Below are 20,502 nucleotides of genomic sequence, written 5' to 3' on the forward strand. Positions count from 1 at the left end.
ATATCATCTGCTTAATGTCCTTTTAACTCTTTGATAAAGCTTCTAAACTTATGGTGAATGCTCTTATATTGTACCTCACCTGCTAAATTTATAATCAGGCCAATCACATATGTCCTGTTGTTACTAAATAATAAAGGCAACAATGTAAATCCAAGAACAGCAGCACCCATAAGTGCTATCCACTGAGTACTTACTATGTGCCCGCCATCGTGATAAGCAATTTATAAATACAAATTAAAAAGATTTGCTAGGCCGGGCGCAGTGGCTCACGCCTGTAATCCTAGCACTCTGGGAGGCTGAGGCTGGTGGATTGCTCGAGGTCAGGAGTTTGAGACCAGCCTGAGCAAGAGTGAGACCTCGTCTCTACCAAAAATAGAAAGAAATGATTTGGACAGCTAAAAAAATCTATATATAGAAAAAATTAGCCGGGCATGGTGGTGCATGCCTGTAGTCCCAGCTACTTGGGAGGCTGAGGCAGGAGGATCGCTTAAGCCCAGGAGTTTGAGGTTGCTGTGAGCTAGGCTGATGCCACAGCACTCACTCTAGCCCGGGCAACAAAGCGAGACTCTGTCTTAAAAAAAAAAAAAAAAAAAAAAAAGATTTGCTAAAATATTTCATAAAATTATATCATCATAAGAAATGATAGCTTGGTTTTGATTTATTTCTCTAAAAAAAAAGCTAGTCATGGGGTTGACAAAACCCGAGAGAACCAGCTAGCAGTGGTAGCTTGAACTATTCCTATTCATCCAGGCCCTATCAATAATTAAGCTGTCCCTTGAGGCCACCAGAATACCATTTAATTCTTCTGCTACACTGCACTAAAATCCTTTGAAAAAGTTCTTCTTGTTACATTATTTACTACTGTTGCATAAGCATACTAAGTCACACATAGTAGCTCTCTGCTAATAAAATAGTCAATTTATTTTTCAGGGGATATATAAATCATTAGTAAATCACAGTCATGGCCATGATTACTCCAGAAAGGCAGAAAGTAAGAACTTCATTCAAGACATGAAATTCTAACAATATTCTAAGGCCATCCTCTGACCCAATAACCCTATTTCAAGGAATATAGCATAAGAAAAAAAAAATCATAGATGTGTGAAAGATTTAGATGTCCAAAACCAGAAAAAGATAGTGAAGCACTATGCATGCATGAAGTATCCTATATTAAAATATTAATTCCAGACATGAGACATGTTAATATTTTACATGAAAGGGTGGGTTCCCAAGCCACATGCAATGAAATCTCAATTTTGTGAAATGCATATGTATGTTTGTACATTTTACATATATGTGTGTATACATACAAATATGGAAAAGGTACAGCCCAAAATATTACCAGTAGGTAGTGTTAAATATGGGGATTTGTTATTTCTCTGTTTATATTTTTTAGTGTTTTCTAAATTTCTACAATGAATATATATATTTATATTCAAAAATAAATAGATTTTTTTCTGTGCATATATAGATTGGTAGTTTTCAGATGTTTTAAAACTTATGGACCTTTTCTTTCAAAACAAGGTCAGTGCCTTAGAGATCTATAGTAGACTATCTTTTATTAATGTATATTAAAGCTTCTGTTTGAATATTAACCTATTTTAAATGGTCTATTTCAAAGCACAGCTTTTTTCTCCAAGAAATATCTTTGGTTTGGCTGGCTTTGATCAAAATAAAAAATGACTTCAAATCTTAGTAGTAATCTCTCCCACCTTTCAGATTAAGCCACACAATCAGTAATATCAAAAGTGAGTTAACTAAATTCCTGTGAGTGTGATTATGATAACCTATGGCACTTATGGCAAAGAGGGATTATTCTCAGTGGCTTGGGGGCCAGTCTCCGCTGCTTTGGGCCCCTCCTTGTAACTTGGATGATTGACAGATTGTGCTGCCTTATCTCAGGAATATCATTATTCAGGATTTTCATAAGAAATGAATAGCGCCGAGAACCATGGTGTTTTATTTCTCAGAAGTTTCTGATCCTATGCATGCATTGAGTGACCTCTCCAATTACCACCAAAAACTACCAACAGAGTCTACAGTAGCTATGAACTATCTAAGACATAGGGACAAAGACAAGAATACGTACTAGTCAGCCTGGCTCTGCAGCTTTCATCCATGAGCATTCTGTTTCCTTGTCCCTAAAGTGTGGATTATAATACCTGCTCATTGGGCAGCCGTGAGGATGTGTGAGCGAGGACAGTGGTTGGTGCACAGTTAAAGCTGAGTAAGTGGGAGCTTCCAGATGTCATTATTATTGGTGAAGAAACAAAATAAAGTATACTTGTATGTGTATTTATGCAAAGCAGGGAAAGACAAAAACATATTAATAATTTTAAAATTATCCATAGGGAAATGACAGAATTCAAGATAATTTAAAACACAGAGATAATTTAATATATTTAAATAGCACCATTTTTATGGTATTTCCTCTAAACTACATACTTCTACTAACGTTCTTAAAATTGGTAAATAAGATATTTTGATTAGTTGCTTAACTAAAGTGATTACTGCAAGCTGGCTGTAGCCTGCCCTGCAACTGTGACTGCTGACATTAATTACATTTTTATGTGCAGCATATGAGCTGAACATTTTCTGGCTGCAGCACCAAACCAGCTGCAGAGCACCCTCTTTCAGCATGAGTAATGGAAACAAGGAAGCAAAACCTCGTGACTGCGGGAGGCAGGGCTGGAGAACGGGGCAAGAGGCACATTAGCCCCTGTTCTGTGGAAAAGAAGTGAGGGTTGATAATGAAATAAAACCTTGTGTCCGAGGAGTTCCCAAATTATGACTTTCTCCTAAGATGGTTAAGTGGAACTTAAGAAGGTAAAAACAGAGTCCTCTCCTGTCCATGTTTACATTGTCAACACCTAATGGAGGGTCTGGAATTAAATAACTCTTCTTGTTGAATGCATGAAAAAATCCATTAATTCAGCTACAAGCAATGATGCCGTGAGGGCATTTGTCAAAATCTGCTTATAAATATGGTTTGGAACTTCATAATCATAAGTGATAAAATATGATCACCTGGAGGTGTTTTTCACATATATATGTGCCATACAGTCTCCTTAGAATGAGTATATGTTTAGTATAATACCTGGTATAATCTCACATCATATAATTATGGCAGGTATATGGCATAAGTGTTCACAATACAGATAATAAAGATACTAGCTAAAAGTTACTTAGGACTTATTAAGTCCAGAAACTGGAATAAGTTCCTTTCCATGTATAACTCATGAATCCTCTACACAACTATCTGGAATAGTTTATTACATTAACAGGTCATTATACACACTTTACAGATGCAGAAACTGAGGCTTACTTAGGTTTACAAATACTTCCAAGTCCACACAGCTACTAGCAAAGCCAAGGTTCATACCCAGAATACCTGATTTCAGAGCCTAAAAGCTAAATTACTGTATTATTCTGACCAATGGGCTTCATTTAGAGTTTTAAAGGTCTAAATCTGAAATATACAATATTTCAATAATTGGATATTGTTGTTGTTTTTAAAAACCTCTTTTTCTACCTGTTGAAACTTTCTTTCAAGCTTAGGCACCTATGTCTATCACTGGTTCTGTTGTAATTAAGATGTAAGTCTTGAAGCTGTTTCCTATAACTATGCATGGAATTAGGTAGGCCTACACATGTCTTCTTGATGACTATATCCATTTGGATACAAAAACATTCCTGGAATTACCTGCTCCAAACTCCTTATTTGACAGAACAGTTGGGGGAAAAGGATTTTCTGCCATTGACTAAATTGAGTAGGATACAGCCCAAACTACATTATCAAGCACACAGCACCTATCTGGATCTCAGCACAGACATGGGATATGTTTGAAAAATGAGGAGGTCTCAAAATCTTCTCCCAAGACAGATAAGCATTAGCTCACTAAGGACTCCATAGCAGTTCTAAAGGCTGCCTCGGACCGACTCTGATGATTTCTTTCCATTTTGACAGAAGGTAGGCTTCTAACTGAGAACCATAACAATGAAAGACGAGCTGGAGAAGAGGAAGGTCTGTGATAGGGAAAAAAAAAAAAAAAAAGACAGAAAAGACTAGTCTTGCTTTCTAACCTAAGGGGACCTGAAATTCTTTAGACTTGATTAGATATAGGTTCTGGCTTCCTGTTCTTTCGATGACAAATGTGTCCTAGGAGGTTGATCTGGCTGCACAGTAAGCCCTTGGCCTGTCTTGTTCTTTCTCCTTTCAGCAATAACACAGAGGGAAAGGTGAGGTGTGTAGTCACTGTGTTCAGTTGAGGTAGGTGGAATTTGATACCTGTAACTATAATCACTATTACCCTTCCAGCTGGCCAGCAATGGTTAGAAGGGAGAAGGTTGTTCACAAAGCATGGAGCATTCACCCTGCTTAATGCCAAAGTAGCCAGGAATCCACTGTAAATAAGCAGTTTCCAAGGACTGTACTTCTTTGAGTCCCAGAAAATCTGAATAAGACAACTCCTAGGTAGCAAACAAGCAGACATTCTCTCTCTCTCCCTTTCTCTGGGGGTGTGTGTGTGTGTGTGTGTGTGTGTGTGTGTGTGTGTGTGTGTGTGTGTGTGTGTGTGTGTGTGTGTGTGTGTGTTTACTGTGCATTTCCCAGTGTGTGTGTGTGTGTGTGTGTGTGTGTGTGTGTGTGTTTACTGTGCATTTCCCAGTGTGTGTGTGTGTGTGTGTGTGTGTGTGTGTGTTTACTGTGCATTTCCCAGACCAAAACTCCTAGGTGGCAAACAAGCAAACATTCTCTCTCTCTCCCTTTCTCGGGGTGTGGGGGGTGGGGGTGGGGGTGTGTGTGTTTACTGTGCATTTCCCAGACCTCTCTTCAAGAGCCAGGAACTCATTCCCCCAACTACTGGGAATATTGGCTGCTGGCTGTTGCAACTCACAGCTGATCCCTCTCTGGGAATTACCCTTAGGAATTACCCTCCACCAAAGGGAGCTGCCTCACCCCAAGATTACTTAATCCCGCCCCAAGAGCAGACCAAATCTATTGACTGCAAAACAAAGGCCAGACCTCCTTGTTTGGATACACACCAGTCCAAAGGCCATCCCGGCCCCAGAGTTCCCACAGGGTCAGCCTCTCCCTCTGCCCAATCTTGCCTTTCTCAGTCCATTCAAGAGTGGAGAGCACTCTCTTGGATCTTTTGAACGATCTCCCAAGATCAAAAAACAAGCAAGCAGAAGAGCTGGGATTCAAATCCAAATCTATTTGACTCTTAGCCCCAGATTTCTATCAACTTTAACAAGTCCTTGCCTTTGACTTACCAAATACACATCCACACAACTTAGCAAGACTACAAAGTCCCTTCTTATCTGCCCATCCTTTCTAGTCTCACATCCCATCACTCTCTCCCCTACAATCCCTGGTCCCTGAACTCTTTTTTTCCCTGAACATGGCATGCTTTCACTTTCCCTGGAATAGCTCACTGTCTTTCTCTGCTTGGTGAATGTCTCCTTCTCCTGCAAGTCTCACTTCAAATGTTCCCTTTTCTGTGGAGACTTTTCCTGACCCCTATGTAGAGTTAAGACCTCCAGCCTTCCAGCTCCCACAGTGGGTTGTGCATCCCTTTAGCATGGTAACTGTTAATTATTGTAATGAGCTCCCTGCAGGCAGAGACATGCCTTTTAACTCTGCTTCCCCAGTCAGGCATTTTAAAGATGTTTTGTTGAATAGATAAACAAATGAACTCAGTTGATGTGCTGGTCCCAGAGGCATCAAAAGTGCCATCCCAATTTGGATAAATTGTGACCTTCTTGAGCACGAGGACTCTTCATCTTTATAGCTTTTCCAACACCTGTCAACATGGTCTCCTGCTCCTAAGAGATGCTCAGAAAACCCCCTGAACCACATGAGTTCTCTGCAGAAAGGGCTCATGTACCAGAAAGTTATTTCACTTTCACAGCTCGGTCTAAACTATTTTTTTAAAGCTCTATTATTTAAGACACATAGGATATTTCTCTATGTATTATCTTCTTAATTAACATGCCCCTTAGTTCCAATTGTTAAAATCTCTCCTTTCTTTGAAAACAAATTTTTATTTCTATTTAATAGAGCACAAGATGACTTAGAGCTTGCTAAATTCCATTTCTAGGTCAGAAATCAAATCTAATGTGGATACATCAAACATGACTACGAAGTTTTCCAGCTGGCCTGCTTAACACTATGTCCTTGTTTTAAGGGGCCCCTTTGAAACATAAATATGTTAGTAATCTACATGGTGTTTCTCCCTCTTCCCCCACTTTCTGAAACTAATAACTACTTAGTAAATAGAGGTACAGGAATAGGTACAGGCAACCAACACTAAGTACTAGTACAAGCTGAGGGGGTGGGGGCGGATGGGGGGCACCTCATCCTACAAGCATAAAAAACAAAAGCCAGTCTTGCTGGGCAAGTAGCTGCATTCTCTGCACAGGAAATGGTCCAATTTTATTATTGTCTCAACAAAAATGTCCAAACAAAAAAAAAAATTGCTGAGAGTTGGCAGAGACGAGCAATGATGATAAGAAGCCTTAAAATCCCAGCTCTTATTTTTTAATGGACTTGGGAAAGAAGAAGCTCTCTGGTGTGTAAGAGACTGCATTTTCTGTGCCCTGTGGAACTTTCTTCATGTTGCTCTCTCACAGCCTCTGCTGCCGGTCTGGTGAGAGGAAGAAAAAAATTGCAATAATATTTTTCTGAGAGAGCAGCACATATGGTAATCTCGTTCTTCACAAGTGTCTGATCATGTGTGAGCTCGAAACACAGAATTCGAGGCTTTTCCCCTCTGCTCTGATTTTTCGTAAGTACAGGCAGTCCGTTTCCTAAGGACAGAGGTGCAACTCACAGGTAATTTCCTATTTCAAAACTTTGCTCACATTGTTCACCTCACAGATTCACTGAGTTATACTCCGTAAGTATGCCTGTTCAGGTTTAACTTTTTATTCTGTGTCTTTAAAATATTCATTCACTTAATTTTTTTGAGACACTGTTCTCAGTCCTGGTTATAGGCAAAGCAGTTACCAGAAAGCACACGGAGCAGCGGAGTTTATGGAGTGTACCTTTTTAAACATCCTGGTGGAATCCTCACTGATCTGCATGAACCGCATAATCACATTGTTCAGATAGATGTCACTCAAGGTGGCATGGTCTTTGCTTTCTCTCCTCACTTGGTTCAGGAGCAAATACCAGCAGTTCACTGGAGACAACAGGTTCTGGTCTTTCCTAAGTAGCGAAGGAAGAAGACAGAATTACCATCAATTTCAAAGCTGGCCCAATCAGCTGAGCAAAGTCACCACAGCAAAGTAAGGAGCCACAACAGATGGATATTGTCACTGTTCTTTCTGCTCTGAGCGTTGCTCAGACCAGGACACTTGACAGCCAGACGATCAGCCTTCCTGCCTATGCATGGCACAGGGCCAGCAATTCTCCAGGCTTGGAAGGAAAAATCTGGACCAAGAACACTGGTGAAAACCCACATTCCTGACAAGGGCCATGGGACCCTACACAGAGTGCTTAGGCAGCCTGCAGCTTTAAACACCCCACTGAAGAAAGCAATTTATGTTTACATAAAAATCTATTGACTACTGTCTCAGACAGACTGTGGTTAGCCACAGCACACAAAGTCTGCTTTGAACGTCCAGTCCGTTGCTGGAAAAGAAATTTGGCTAGTTATGCTTTCCATGGAACATAAATTTGAGGGTTATTTATTAATCCTCTGATACATAACCTCCAGCCTCCCAAAAAGTATTCCTGGGAATCAGAACTTTACTGTGTCGTCTCAAGGCTCATAAATAGAACCAAGAAGTTTGCTGGCTTATGACTTGTCACATGTCCTGTTGAAACCCATTAAACTATTTCATATTCATAACTGCTCCTTATTCTATTCTGGATAATAAAGCTAAAAATGAATATGGACCACGAAAGAAGGCTTACAAAATATTAAAGAAAAACTACAAACAAAAACAGTGAGCAACTGGGACGTTACTACTTAAAAAAAATTAAATGCAGTTTTTAAAATTTTGTTGTTTACTTTAAAAATTAACTGTAAAATGGCAAAATGTCATAGAATGTTTATCCTAACACAAGGACACAAGTGCCATTTAAGCATATGTGTTATCCTCCTATTATTCATGATCATTTATGACCCTAATTATTAATTAAGTTAGGAAAGAAATGATTAAGTTAGGTCTTCCTGCCTTTAAGTCTCTCAGATTCAGGATTTACTACTGCATCAAGTGAAAACCCTCTCTAGAAGACAAAGAAAGTAGAGGACGAAAGCAGGAATGGGCGTAGGGGAAGAAATGCCTGATCTAGGGTCTTGGCACCTGCACCCATCAGAGCAACCTCCATCCTCCCCACTGGCACACTACGAATTACACCCTCCACCCGAGAGCCCTGTTTTTTCTCAAAGCCATCAGGCAAGGGGCAGCGGTTCTACAGCAGGTAATCGGAGCCTTTCTACTGACATTCTCCAACCAGCAGCTGCAGAGGTAAACGTTACCTTATTTACATTAACTTTTATGCACATCTTTTATGCTGCAGTAGCCCACACATTCTTTGAGAACATTTCACACTTCTTTGTAACCTCCCTGCCCTGCCCCATAGTAAGCATTATGTGTTATCTTATTCACTGAATAAACATATTATTATTATTCCCTTAATAGTAGTAGTAATAATAACATCAATAATAATAACAGCAGCTACCAGTCACTGAGCACCTTCTGTGAGAAGGGGGTGTGCAGGTCAAGAATGTGGACTCTGCAGCTACGCTGTCTAGGTTCATATCCCAGAACTACCATTTATTAGCCATGTGACTTTGGGCAAATTATTTTCACCTTTCTGTGCCTCAGCTACTTTGTAGAATGGGTAAAACAATAGTACTTATCTCATAAGATTATTATGAGGATTATTTGAGTTGATATATATTTTTAAATTCTTACAACGATGCCTTGGGCACATAGGAAGTGCTATACAAAGTTAGCTATTTTTATCCAGGGGCTGCTCTAAAGACTTTACAGACATTAACTCTACTTAATCCTTACCCCTGCCATTTAAGGCAGAGATTCTTTGTATCCTTTCTATCAACGAAAGAAGCGAAGCTTAGCAAGGTGCAATGATTTGATAAAGACCAAAGCTAGTGTCGGACAGTCTTTGGGTCCAGGGAGGCTCAACTAAGCCTTGGTCTTTCCACTGTACAGCGGTAATTTTGGGCCAAAGATTGTTCTACACAATAAGAATTCCCAAACTAAATATGAGCTAGACTCCACAGTCAAGCTTAAATGATTGGTGACATTATCGTGCTGAAGATATAACATTTGTTTGGTGAAGAGGAGGAGGAATATTGAGTGTATATTCCATGCCAACCATCAATCATATTAAGGACTTTGTCATGTTTCTCACTCAATGGTTATAAAACCTCATTTTACAAGTTAGGAAACCAAGACTCAGAGAGGTTAAGTGACTTGACCAAAAAAACCACACAGTGGAGCCAGTATTTATTAATATATCCAGGTCTGGCTGACTCCTTAATAAAGCATGTCTTTGTGTTTTTCGTAATCCTGGTTTATCCTTTCCACAGACTTCTTATTCATCTTACTGAATAATAAACTTAAGTAAAAGAAAATTTCAAACTGCTCACCTTTTGAAGAAAATTACTAAACAAACCAGGAGACACAAAAAGTGGCTTCGATCTACTGAGGGGCCAGACTAAGGTTCATGGACCGATTCACATTCCCAGTTCACAACCAATTACCAAGTCCAAAACACAGAATAAGATACTAAAAATATCTGTGGAGTGGATGAATGGGCTGTCTTCTTATTTGCAACTGCTTTTAAAAAGGAACAGTTACTATAAATGTAAGTATAGTACTGGCTCCAGTCCCCTGTTTCCAGCCCTTGTCTCTGTCAAGTACATTTGACATTTGTTCACCCTGGGAATCTTCATTAAGATTTATTTCTATGCTAGACTAATACTAAAGGTTAAAGGCATCCCAGAGTGGGTGAGGTGGTGGGGGAGAGAGAGAAAGGTATTCTTTATCCAGAATAGTTCTGCATTTGCTTCTGCAAAAGTACCCCAGGGAGAGTTCCCACCCTACTTTTTATGTAGGATCCAAGGTATAAAATGAAACTGCAAAGCCAATGGTGAAGCAAAGCAAAGACATGCTTCTCGACAGCCCCTTCCAATGTGGAGCTCAGGCTGAACAGACGGGTCTCCTTATTGTGCCCTGTGCAGGTGGGTAGATATTAATAGTTTTCTGTTTTACCATTTCACTGAGATAGCAGCTGTTTTAATCCTAGGATTCAATGCAATAGTGTCGGTGGTGGGGAAGCCCTCAGCTCCAAGTCTTTACCTTGCACAGACCTCATCTTCTGTTCTCATGTGGGTTTAAAGGGTGGATGCAACTGCCACTTAGGTTTTCAGTTCCATCTTCCTTTTTTAGTCCCTGGAAATTTCCCTTACTTTCCTGTGAGTTCAGTTGTACATTTAAAATGGTGTCCATTATATATTTAACCAGCATTTTTGGGAGTTTTGTGGCAGATGTGTTTTTCAGGTTATCTGGTCTGCTTGTATTTCCAGAAATGAAAGTCCGTGCTGTCTTTTTACTGTCTCACAAACAGGTCTACTTCTCTCTACCCGCAGTGTTGCTAGTTCACGCCATAAATGTGAGAGCCCGTATGCGGTCTCTCTCCTCTACTCTGTCTTCCTCTAGTCCACAATCCTATCTATGGTCTTTGTCATCATTTTTTTTTTTTTTAAGAGACAGGGTCTCACTATGCTGACAGGCTGGTCTTGAATTCCTGGTCTCGAGTGATCCTCCCACCTCAGCCTCCCAATGTGCTGGTTTTATAGGCATGAGCCAGGGCGCCCAGCCAGTCTTTCTTGTCATTTTAAAATGCAGGTGTCAGCAGGCCATTCTTCTACTTAAAACTCTCTACAGGCTTCTCATGCCTTCAGGATAAAGTCCAAACTGCCCAGGAAGATCCACAGGCCTCCAAGACCTGCTCCAATTTACATCTGCAGCCATTCTGCTCACCACCTGACTACTGGCTCTCCCTGGACGACTTCTGGTCTCCCCGGACACTTCCGGTCTCCCTGGACGACTTCCGTTCCGCAAACCTGCCCTACACCCCTTTCCTGCTGGCTCCTTAGGCATGATGTTCCCCTCGCCTGGAATATTCCCTCTGCTCCCCTTTACTGGCCAACTAGTCCTTCAGGTCTTTGCTTAGATATCACCTCTTCTAAGATCTTCCCCTCCCACCTCCACTACAGAACAGATTTCAGGCCAGTATGTCCTGCGCTTACCAGTGTTGGAGCACTTATACGCCCCACTAAAGTTGTCTGCTTACTTGTCTCTCACTGTCTCTAGGATTTAAATTATAAAGTAAATTTCATTATAAGAACAGTCTGTAAGTATTTTTTAAACAAATAAATTACAATTAATGTAAGGTTTAATTATGCTCACTTGTAAGCATTTTACTAAATATCCTTGTTTTAAATCAGTGTCAATCGCAATGACCACAAACATGATGGATGGGGGTGGAGTGGACACTTAACCCAAGAAATGCTTATTGCTTATTTTCACATAAAATCACTACTGAAATCCTGAGGTCTCTGCTTGAAGAAGCAGCTGTTTTAAATCTGCCCTACCTGGGCAGATATCAACTTTCCATTTTTCTGTAATCAAGAATTTTACAAACACACACCTTCTCTTCTTATATATAAAGTTATCCATATGAGTGTGTGTGTGTGTGTGTGTACATATATATATATATATATATATATATATATATATATATATATATATATGAGAATGAGAAAAATGTCAGGAGAATACTACTGGTTCAAAATGACAACTTGATGAGCATAAATTATAAACGTAGAGGGTTGCTTTTATTTATGGGAATATGCCCACCAATCACTTCTCAGACAAAAATGGAAAAAATCTAAAACCAATAAGGATGGCAAGAGGGGGATATCACTTTGGAAAGGTGAATTTGAGTCAAGTCTCTCTTACTTGTACTGTTGATGATCCTTAGTGCTTCTCGTTTTGGCCATGAACCTTTCTGCTAACTTCTCTAGGTTCCGAGAATATTCCGTCTCAATTTCGGCTTTTTTCCGGAAGAAATCTTGCAGGTCCTGGAGAAGCTGAACTCGCATCTCTGTTTGCTGCTCCAGGCATTTCTGTTGCTCTACCAGTTGAGCTCGAATTTCTAGGAAGAGAAGAGAACTCATTTGATGATTTCATGAAAAGGACTGAGTTTTACTGGTATGTGCAAGATAGAAGTCATGAATCCTATTACATATTTAGCTCTGTATTGGACCTTTATTATTAATAGAATATAGTGTACAGGTTGGTTCTTTAAACAAGATATCTGCTCACCCTTTAAAAGAACAAGACAAGCCTCAGGAAAGAATGTAATAAATTAGAACAGAAATGTGGGTTACATTTGTAATGCCACAAACATGCATGTAGTCATGAAGAGGAAAAAATTAAAGCCTTTCAGATAACAATTCATAACATGTGACAACTTTAGCTGAGAACACTGTAATTTTTTCAACAGCATTTTACCTCAACTATCCCTTTGAGTCTGAATAGCAAAGAAATGGGTATCATTTCTTCCAGACTCTGACCCACTACACATTTGCCAGTTGGCACATGCAGAGACTGACATCTGGTAATTTTTATTTAGTGCATAAATTTCTAGTTTGTAAAACACATAGCTTCAGGGCTTATAGGGATGTCGTGTCTAGAAATAACTTCTTTCTATATCCAATAATCCATTCGTCACAGGGCAATTCTCAGAGTCTACTTTATTATTCTGTTCACAACGTCAAGGCCTCTTCACTTGGCCTTCACTTTTTACACATTGTTCAAACTTAACACCCTTATCAGCGCATGTAATCCTGAAAGAATCCTTTGACAATTTAAATACATTAGGACACGAAGGTTAGTCATTTAGTGTTTTAGCAAGAGCACCAAAGTGAAAATGTAGCATGCAAAAATATCTGCAAATGACTGTAACAAAGAAACGTGTGTTTTGGAAAATGAGATACAGTAACTAATAACTACTGACTTGTTTTTGTTCTAAGAACTAGGGCCAACCTCCAAAGACAAGAATATCAGTCTGGAAAACTGTATTTCATCTTCCCCAGTGTCGGTGCATAATTCCCTAAAAGTGAGGGTCTAATCTAATTCAATAGAGTTCATAGAAATCAAAGTCCAAATAACGCCTCTTCAATTTCTTCCTATTATTCCTCTTCAATAGAGAAGGACTTTGCTGGTGATATATATGCATAAACTTGACCAGGTTTATTTAACCAAGTTCATTAATATCAGGGCAGTCAAGTTTTGAATGGGAAATCAGGAAGTTTCTCAATTTAATAATAGCTAATAACAATCCAATGTTTACTCTTCTGTACCTAAAGAAGTAGGTAATGGTATTATCCTCCATTTTACAAAGAATAAATTGAAGTTTAAGGAAATTAAATACTTTATCTAAGGACTTCAGCTAGTAAATGGTACCCCTGGAGACCTCCAACCCTGACCTGTCAGTCTGACTAATCAAATACTTCCCATTCTCCTTCTACCCACCAAATGTTTGTTTGAGTGCCTATACTGTGCTAGGCCTATATCCCGGCAAAGAAGACACAATAGCTAATGAAACAAGATCTCGGTCCTCCATAAGGTCATGCTCCAGGCAATGCAGTTTCTGGGGAGCCCTGGGGGAAGGTAGGGAAGCACTTCTCCAGTGTCCTCTCCTGGTTTCTCCACCTCTAGATTGGAGGATCTTATTATTAATCTCACAGAAGTGCAGTGAACACCAGAGTGAACACATTATTATAGGCTTTTAACTACCATGAACAGCATCTGGTTTTCAGTCAATCAAAGTAAGTGTTTTCCAATACCGTATTATAATCAGCATGTCTGCCAAACTCTCTCTCCCAAAAATAGAGCTATTTTTGTTTCATAAAGGAAAAAATATCAAGGGTGGGGGTATTTTTCATTCAGGAATCCCAGTAAATCTTTTAAGATGAAGTAATTTTAGCACATCTTGCTGTGTTAAGAGAAAATAAATCAATCATCTTAGCCTGTCAACTAGTTTTCTCTGCCTTTTTTTTTTTTTTAAGCTGCCTTAGTGCCAAATAAAAAATAAAAGTGGCTGAGAGTACAAATCTCAAATCTCATCACAGGCACACAAAAATTATATGGGCTTCCTTCTTGAATCTCATTTTAAAATAGCCTCTTACTTGTGTCCATCAGGATTTAAAATCAAGAACAAGGGAGCTCTGAGAAGGACCATATTTACACAATTAAATCCTCATCCTCCTTTTACAGAGACTAACTGTTACTTTACGTTATCTGTAATTTTCCAATCAAAATAGGACACCTGCAGCATTTGTAACAATAGTGAAAGTGGACCGAGGCAGCATCCAGAATGTCCTTGTGAGAAAATATGCTCCAAAAAATGGAGGAGAAGCCATTTACTACTTCAGTTTAGAAAAGTTTAGGACAAACGAGGAAAGGACCATAAAAAAGATCATTTTAAAAAAATCAATAGAAAAGTACCACTATAAGAAATATCTTATTAGGAAGAGAAAACCTTTGGATTCCTTATACGACACCAGCACCACAAGGCAGCATGATACAGTGGGTCACCTCCCTGCACAAATGACATGGCTATCTTATTGATATTTAATACTATGATTTCAGTAACCTTACATGGCACCAAAGAATTTAAAGGAGTTTTTAGTAAACAAATAAATGAGTAAATTAAACGCCTGGTGACATAAATTTTGGTCTGCTGCTCAGAACAGATCAAAGAAGACTGTGGAGCACTGAGCCCCACGATGAGACCACAGATGGTTGCAGCTCAGAGAAGCGCTGTCATCACTCGTACATACTACAGAATCATTAGGGCTGGCACTGGCGAAAGCAAAACTTTAAGAAGTGCTTTCTAGAAAAATTGTGAGCCTTATTTCTGTACAAGAGATTGCAATTGCCCTCCCACCCCCAGATTCTTTGACAGTCTATTAAGTCCCCTTTTATTAGCTTTCTTAGATTAGTATTGACCAGGATCATTTTTTTCAGACTCAAGGGTCATTTCAGTTTAGTTGAACAAGCAATTATTGAGCTCCCATTTTGTGTTAGGCAGGGTCCTAGGCATTGGTGATTCAAGGATTTGTAGCCACAGCTCCGTCTGGTAAGGAAGATAAATCCTAGACTGATCACATCAACACACCGTGTTTGGTGTTCTAGTAACAGGAATGCAACAGGAAGCTATGGAAAGAAGAGCTGGAACCGAATCAGACTAGGAGAGTCTGGAAGACACAATGCCTTGAAGGATAAAGTTACAAGATACACAAATGTAGTCACCAAGAAAGTGAAAAGATAACACACAAGATGGGAGAAAATATTTGCAAATCACATATCTGATAAGGAACTTGTATAGAGAACATACAAAGAACTCTTAAAACTCAATAATACTTCTCCAAGAAAACACCAAATAGCGGATGACGCCACTGCAGCAGAAGGGGCCGGAGCCCCTGGGGCCCTGCAATGAGAGGCTGCGGCATTAGGGGCCAGGGTTGCAGCCATGGCTGGGGCTGGGGCAGCAGAGCTCACAGAGGCAAGGACGAGGACAAGGAGTGGATGCCCATCACCACTCTGGGCTGCCTAGTCAAGGACTTGAAGATCAGATCTCCAGAGATCTATCTCCTCTTGCCCATCAAGCAGGCTGAGATCATTGATTTTTTTCCTGGGGGCATCTCTCAAGGATGAGGTTTTGAAGATCATGCCTGTGCAGAAGCAGACCTGTGCTGGCCAGTGGACCAGGTTCAAGGTGTTTGTTGCCATCGGGGACTAAAATGACTACGTCGGTCTGGGTGTTAAGTACTCCAAAGAGGTAGCCACTGCCATCCAAGAGGCCATCATCCTGGCCAAGCATTCCATTGCCCTTGTGTGGAGAGGCTACTGGGGGAACAAGATTGGCAAGCCTCACACCGGTCCTTGCAAGGTGACAGGCCGCTGCGGTTCTGTGCTGGTTGGTCTTATCCCTGCCCCAAGAGGAATGGGCATCATCTCAGCCCCTGTGCCCAAGAAGCTACTGCTGATGGCTGGCATTAATGACTGCTACACCTCACTACACCTCAGCTAGGGGCTGCACTGTCACCCTGGGCGACTTCGCCAAGCCCCCCCCTTTTCTTTTGGAGACAGAGTCTCACTCTCTTGCCCCAGCTAGAGTGTCGTGGCATCAACCTAGCTCACAGCAACCTCAAACTCCTGGGCTTAAGTGATCCTCCTGCCTCAACCTCTCGAGTAGCTGGAACTACAGGTGTGTGCCACCATGCCCAGCTAATTTTATTTTAGTTGCCCGGCTAATTTCTTTCTATTTTTAGGAGAGACGGGGTCTCGCTCTTGCTGAGACTGGTCTCAGACTCCTGACCTCAAGAGATCCTCCCACCTCGGCCTCCCTGAGTGCTAGGATTATAGGCATGAGCCACTGTGCCCGGCCGCCAAGGCCACTTTTGATGCCATCTCCAAGATGCATAGCCATCTGACTCTTGACCCTGGTAAGAGACAGTATTCACCAAGTCTCCCTACCAGGAATTTACTGACCATCTTGTCAAGACTCACACCAGAGTCTCTGTGCAGAGAGCCCAGGCTCCAGCTATGGCCACAATATAGCATTTTTATACAAGAAAAATAAGTGAATTAAGCCTGTTAAAAAAAACCCCAATAATAAAAACAAAAACTCAATTTTAAAAAAGGGCAAAGGATATCAATAGTTATTTCTCCCAAGAAGATATACAAATGGCCAACAGCATAAGAAAAGTTGTTTGGTATCATTAACTATCAGGGAGATGTAAATGAAAAGCACAATGAGATAGCATTTCAGGCTCATCAGGATGACTATAATCAAAAAGACAAATAAAAGCAGGTGTTGAGGAGCATGGAGAGAAACTGGAACCCTCATACGCTGCTGGTAGGAATGTAAAATGGTGAAGTCACTTTGGAATATAGTCTGGCAGCTCCTCAAAAGATTAAACATAAGGTTACCATGTGACTCAGCAATTTCACTCCTAGGTATATATAGCCAAGAGAAATGAAAATATGTTTCCACATAAAAGTGTGTACATGAATGTTTATAGCAGTATTATTCATAATAGCTGGAAAGTAGGACAGCCCAAATGTCTATCAACTAATGAAGAGATGAAATGTGGTATAGCCATACAATGGAATATTGTTTAGTCATAAAAAGGATGATGAACTGATTTACAGCATGGATGGGCCTTGAAAACATAAGCTTAGTGAATGAAACCATTCACAAAAGACCAGAGTCTATGATTCCATTCCTGTGAAAGGTTCAGAGTAAACTAATCAACAGAGGTGGGAAGTGGTTGCTAATGGGTGCAAGGTTTCTTTTTGGGGTGTGACAATGATCTAAAATTGATTATAGTAATAGTTTCAAAACTCTGAATAAACAAAAAACTATTCAATTTCACACTTTCAATAGTGGACTATAGGATATGTGAATTATATCTCAAAAGAGCTGTTACATATTTTAAAAGATAGCTGTATCACAATTCCACGAAATTTAGGTTGTTATTCCATTTCTGACAAGGATGATAACAGTAACAACAAGGAACTCCCATTTCCATACCTAATGTACTTTTTGTCAAATGAGACAACATATGGATGAGCACTCTGAAAATATTTCATGAGACCAAAGGAACACATGATGCCTATCCTAGATAAAGGCATTTTGATGAGAGAAACAATGTTTTTAAATAAAATGATGTCTGCACAAAATGATTCTTACTTCAATATTTTCACTTTGTCCTGAATTTATCTATACTTCAGCTGGTAAATTAACTTTCTGGCTAGGACCATCTGTATATTAATTGTTACAATTTCTAATGGTACAGAAGAGATTCGCCTAATAGAATATTAGGAAAGGCTTATCACTACATAACTGCACAAAACAGCACAACCTCTTTTAGGGTGACAAAATGTGACCTTTGAGGAGACTCTAAGCAGTCATTATTTAAATTTAGACCAGGACCTACTAACTAATCATAATGGCTGTTTTAATGGGGGCTAAGACTTATTGGGTTTTTAAAATGACTATTATTTCATTTCTGTTCTACCAGAGAATCACCATAGAATGAAACATCAGTAATCCAACAAGAATGATACACAAGAAGAGTGTGCTTTCAAACTACTGCAATCAATTTGTTAACAAAAAAATTGAAATAGTTCCTCTAAGCTATAAAAATCTGCTGACTAACACTTACCAGATAAAATGGAATTGCCTAGAAACAGAGGAAATGAAGGAGTTTCTTGCCATTGCTCTGATAAAGGGAAGTCCTAACTCTTAAAATAAATTTGTGTGAGACCACAGACTGATACATATTTCATGGAAAGATTGATCCAGACTGGGCTGTTTCTCTAATTTTTAGGACATGAAATTGATAGACTCATGATTATCTAACAAAAAATAACATCATAATATTTCTAAAGTATCACAAACCACCTCAGTTAATTCATATTCCCATTTGCTCAGATTTTCCTTACAATATCAAGGGAGTCTACATTCTGTTAAGATGTATTAGTATCTCTATCCAAAGGATATAAGGAATTTTCCCAAATGACAGGGAAGAGCCACTGAAATGCCTTTAAGAGAATAACAACCCAATGAGACTCTAACTGGTCCCACTGATTATTCATATACTGCTCACTGCTCATGTGAATATTTATACAACCTGGTGACTGCTGATTAACTAAACACCAGGTGCAAATTTTGTGAATTATGCTTTCTAGGCTAAAAATTTGGAGCAGAAAAAAAAAATCCATAAAAGCAGGCTTTGATTGCCTTTTTTTTTTTTTTTTTTTTTTTAGGAAGTGGGGTGAATAAGCAAAGGCCATGTCTCCACTTCACTGGAAATCTGAACCCAAGATATATGCTTCTCTTATACTCTGCACAGAAATTAGGTGGTATCAGGATGGACCCAGGTTGGAGTTACAGTGTCACCTCTTACATGTCATGAGACATGGGGCAAGTCCCTCAACTTCTCAGTTTCATCTTATAAAATAATAATTCCCACCTCACAAGGTTGTGCTGAGAATTAAATGAGATGATGAAAGTGAAAACCACGCTGCAATCTGTAAACCACTACGAAACAGATGGACATGTTATTATTACTAGTACCAGCAGGCTTTCATTAGAAAAATATTTATTGAATATTTCCTTGTGCCAGACTCCTTACTAGTGGCTATAAATAACAGACTGAAGTCATAAACCCCATCCTCAGTAAGGAGGCACAGGCAACACAGATAATGAGAGCTAGCGACCTTCAGAGCCTTGATGTAAGAATATTAAGCAGCAATGAAAGTGTGGAGAGAAAGTATTCGTGGCTAGGCAGAGAGGCAAGCCCTGCGGAAGTGACCCTGAGATTGATTTATCAGAAGTTTGTTGCCAGACACAAGGGAGAAGAGTATTCTAGCCCGAAGGAGGTGGGAGAGAAGGAGAGTTATAACAAGTGCTTCTCTGTTGCTGAAATCCAACTCTGGATGGATAGGGTGTCTGGTCATGGGCTGGGTCAGAAAGGACCCCACTTGGCATCATGCTAAGGAGTAAGATTTTATTTCATGGGTCAATTTCCCAAACTGGATGATGATAAATACCACCTGGGGTACTTACTAAAAAAAATCTGTGTCCAGGCTGGATATTTGATTGTGTTGGTCTAGAGGGACCTGGATAGGAGGATTCTTTTCAAGTTCCCAGGTGAATCTTTTCACTAGGCTACTTAGGGAAACACTAGTGGGGAGACATTGAACAATTCTCAACAAGGAAGATTTATAATCAGATTTGCATGTCAGAAGATAACACAAATGAGTAAGTGAAATGCTAAGCATCCTACACCTCATGAAAAAGAGTTGTATGATTCCTTATATTTATGATAAATTACCAGGCAAAATAAACTAACAAATTAAAAAAAAACTCCCAAGAATGAATGGCATCCATATTTCCCCCTAAACCTCTTACTATTTTAATTATTTATGCATCACTCACTTCTGTCTTCTGGTGTGGAACAAATGATTACTTCCATTTACTCTGTTATCGGAGAGTAGAAGCTGATTTTCAAGCACATTGTGAAATCTTGAGTGCCGTACTGCCCCGTAAGTACCCACTAGCCACACTGAGCACTTGGACTGTGGCTGTTCGGAACAGAGAGGGGCTGTGAGTGTAACACACACAATGGACTCCAAAATCTTAGTATGAGGAAAAAGAAGAACGTAAGATGTCTCAATAATTTTTATATTAATTAATGTTGAAATAATAAATTTTGGACATATAGTATTATATAAAAGCTATTATTAAGCAATTTTACCTATTCGTCCATTTCTTTTTACTTTTGTTAATGTAACTACTAAAAAATTACCAATGTAGCTCATCTATTAGACAATGCTCCTCTAGTATATGAGTGAATTAGCAACTAAACTTCTCATACG

At 39.6% G+C, this 20,502-nt stretch overlaps 1 protein-coding gene and 1 pseudogene across 1 annotated transcript in view; one reads left to right on the top strand and one right to left on the bottom strand.

Moving 5' to 3' along the window:
- The window catches only part of SRGAP1 (SLIT-ROBO Rho GTPase activating protein 1), a 256,277-nt gene that overhangs the window by 120,384 nt on the left and 115,391 nt on the right, over nucleotides 1-20,502 (bottom strand). The window contains exons 2-3 of the mRNA XM_045553445.1: nucleotides 12,004-12,199; nucleotides 7,048-7,210 (exon numbers count right to left, since the gene is read on the bottom strand). Coding sequence (XP_045409401.1) covers nucleotides 7,048-7,210; nucleotides 12,004-12,199 — 359 coding nt within the window. The remainder of the gene's footprint in view (nucleotides 1-7,047; nucleotides 7,211-12,003; nucleotides 12,200-20,502) is intronic.
- LOC123640239 lies at nucleotides 15,501-16,674 on the top strand (annotated as a pseudogene).

The sequence above is a fragment of the Lemur catta genome, chromosome 6 (genome assembly GCF_020740605.2).
Source record: "Lemur catta isolate mLemCat1 chromosome 6, mLemCat1.pri, whole genome shotgun sequence".
NCBI classification, from domain to species: domain Eukaryota; kingdom Metazoa; phylum Chordata; class Mammalia; order Primates; family Lemuridae; genus Lemur; species Lemur catta.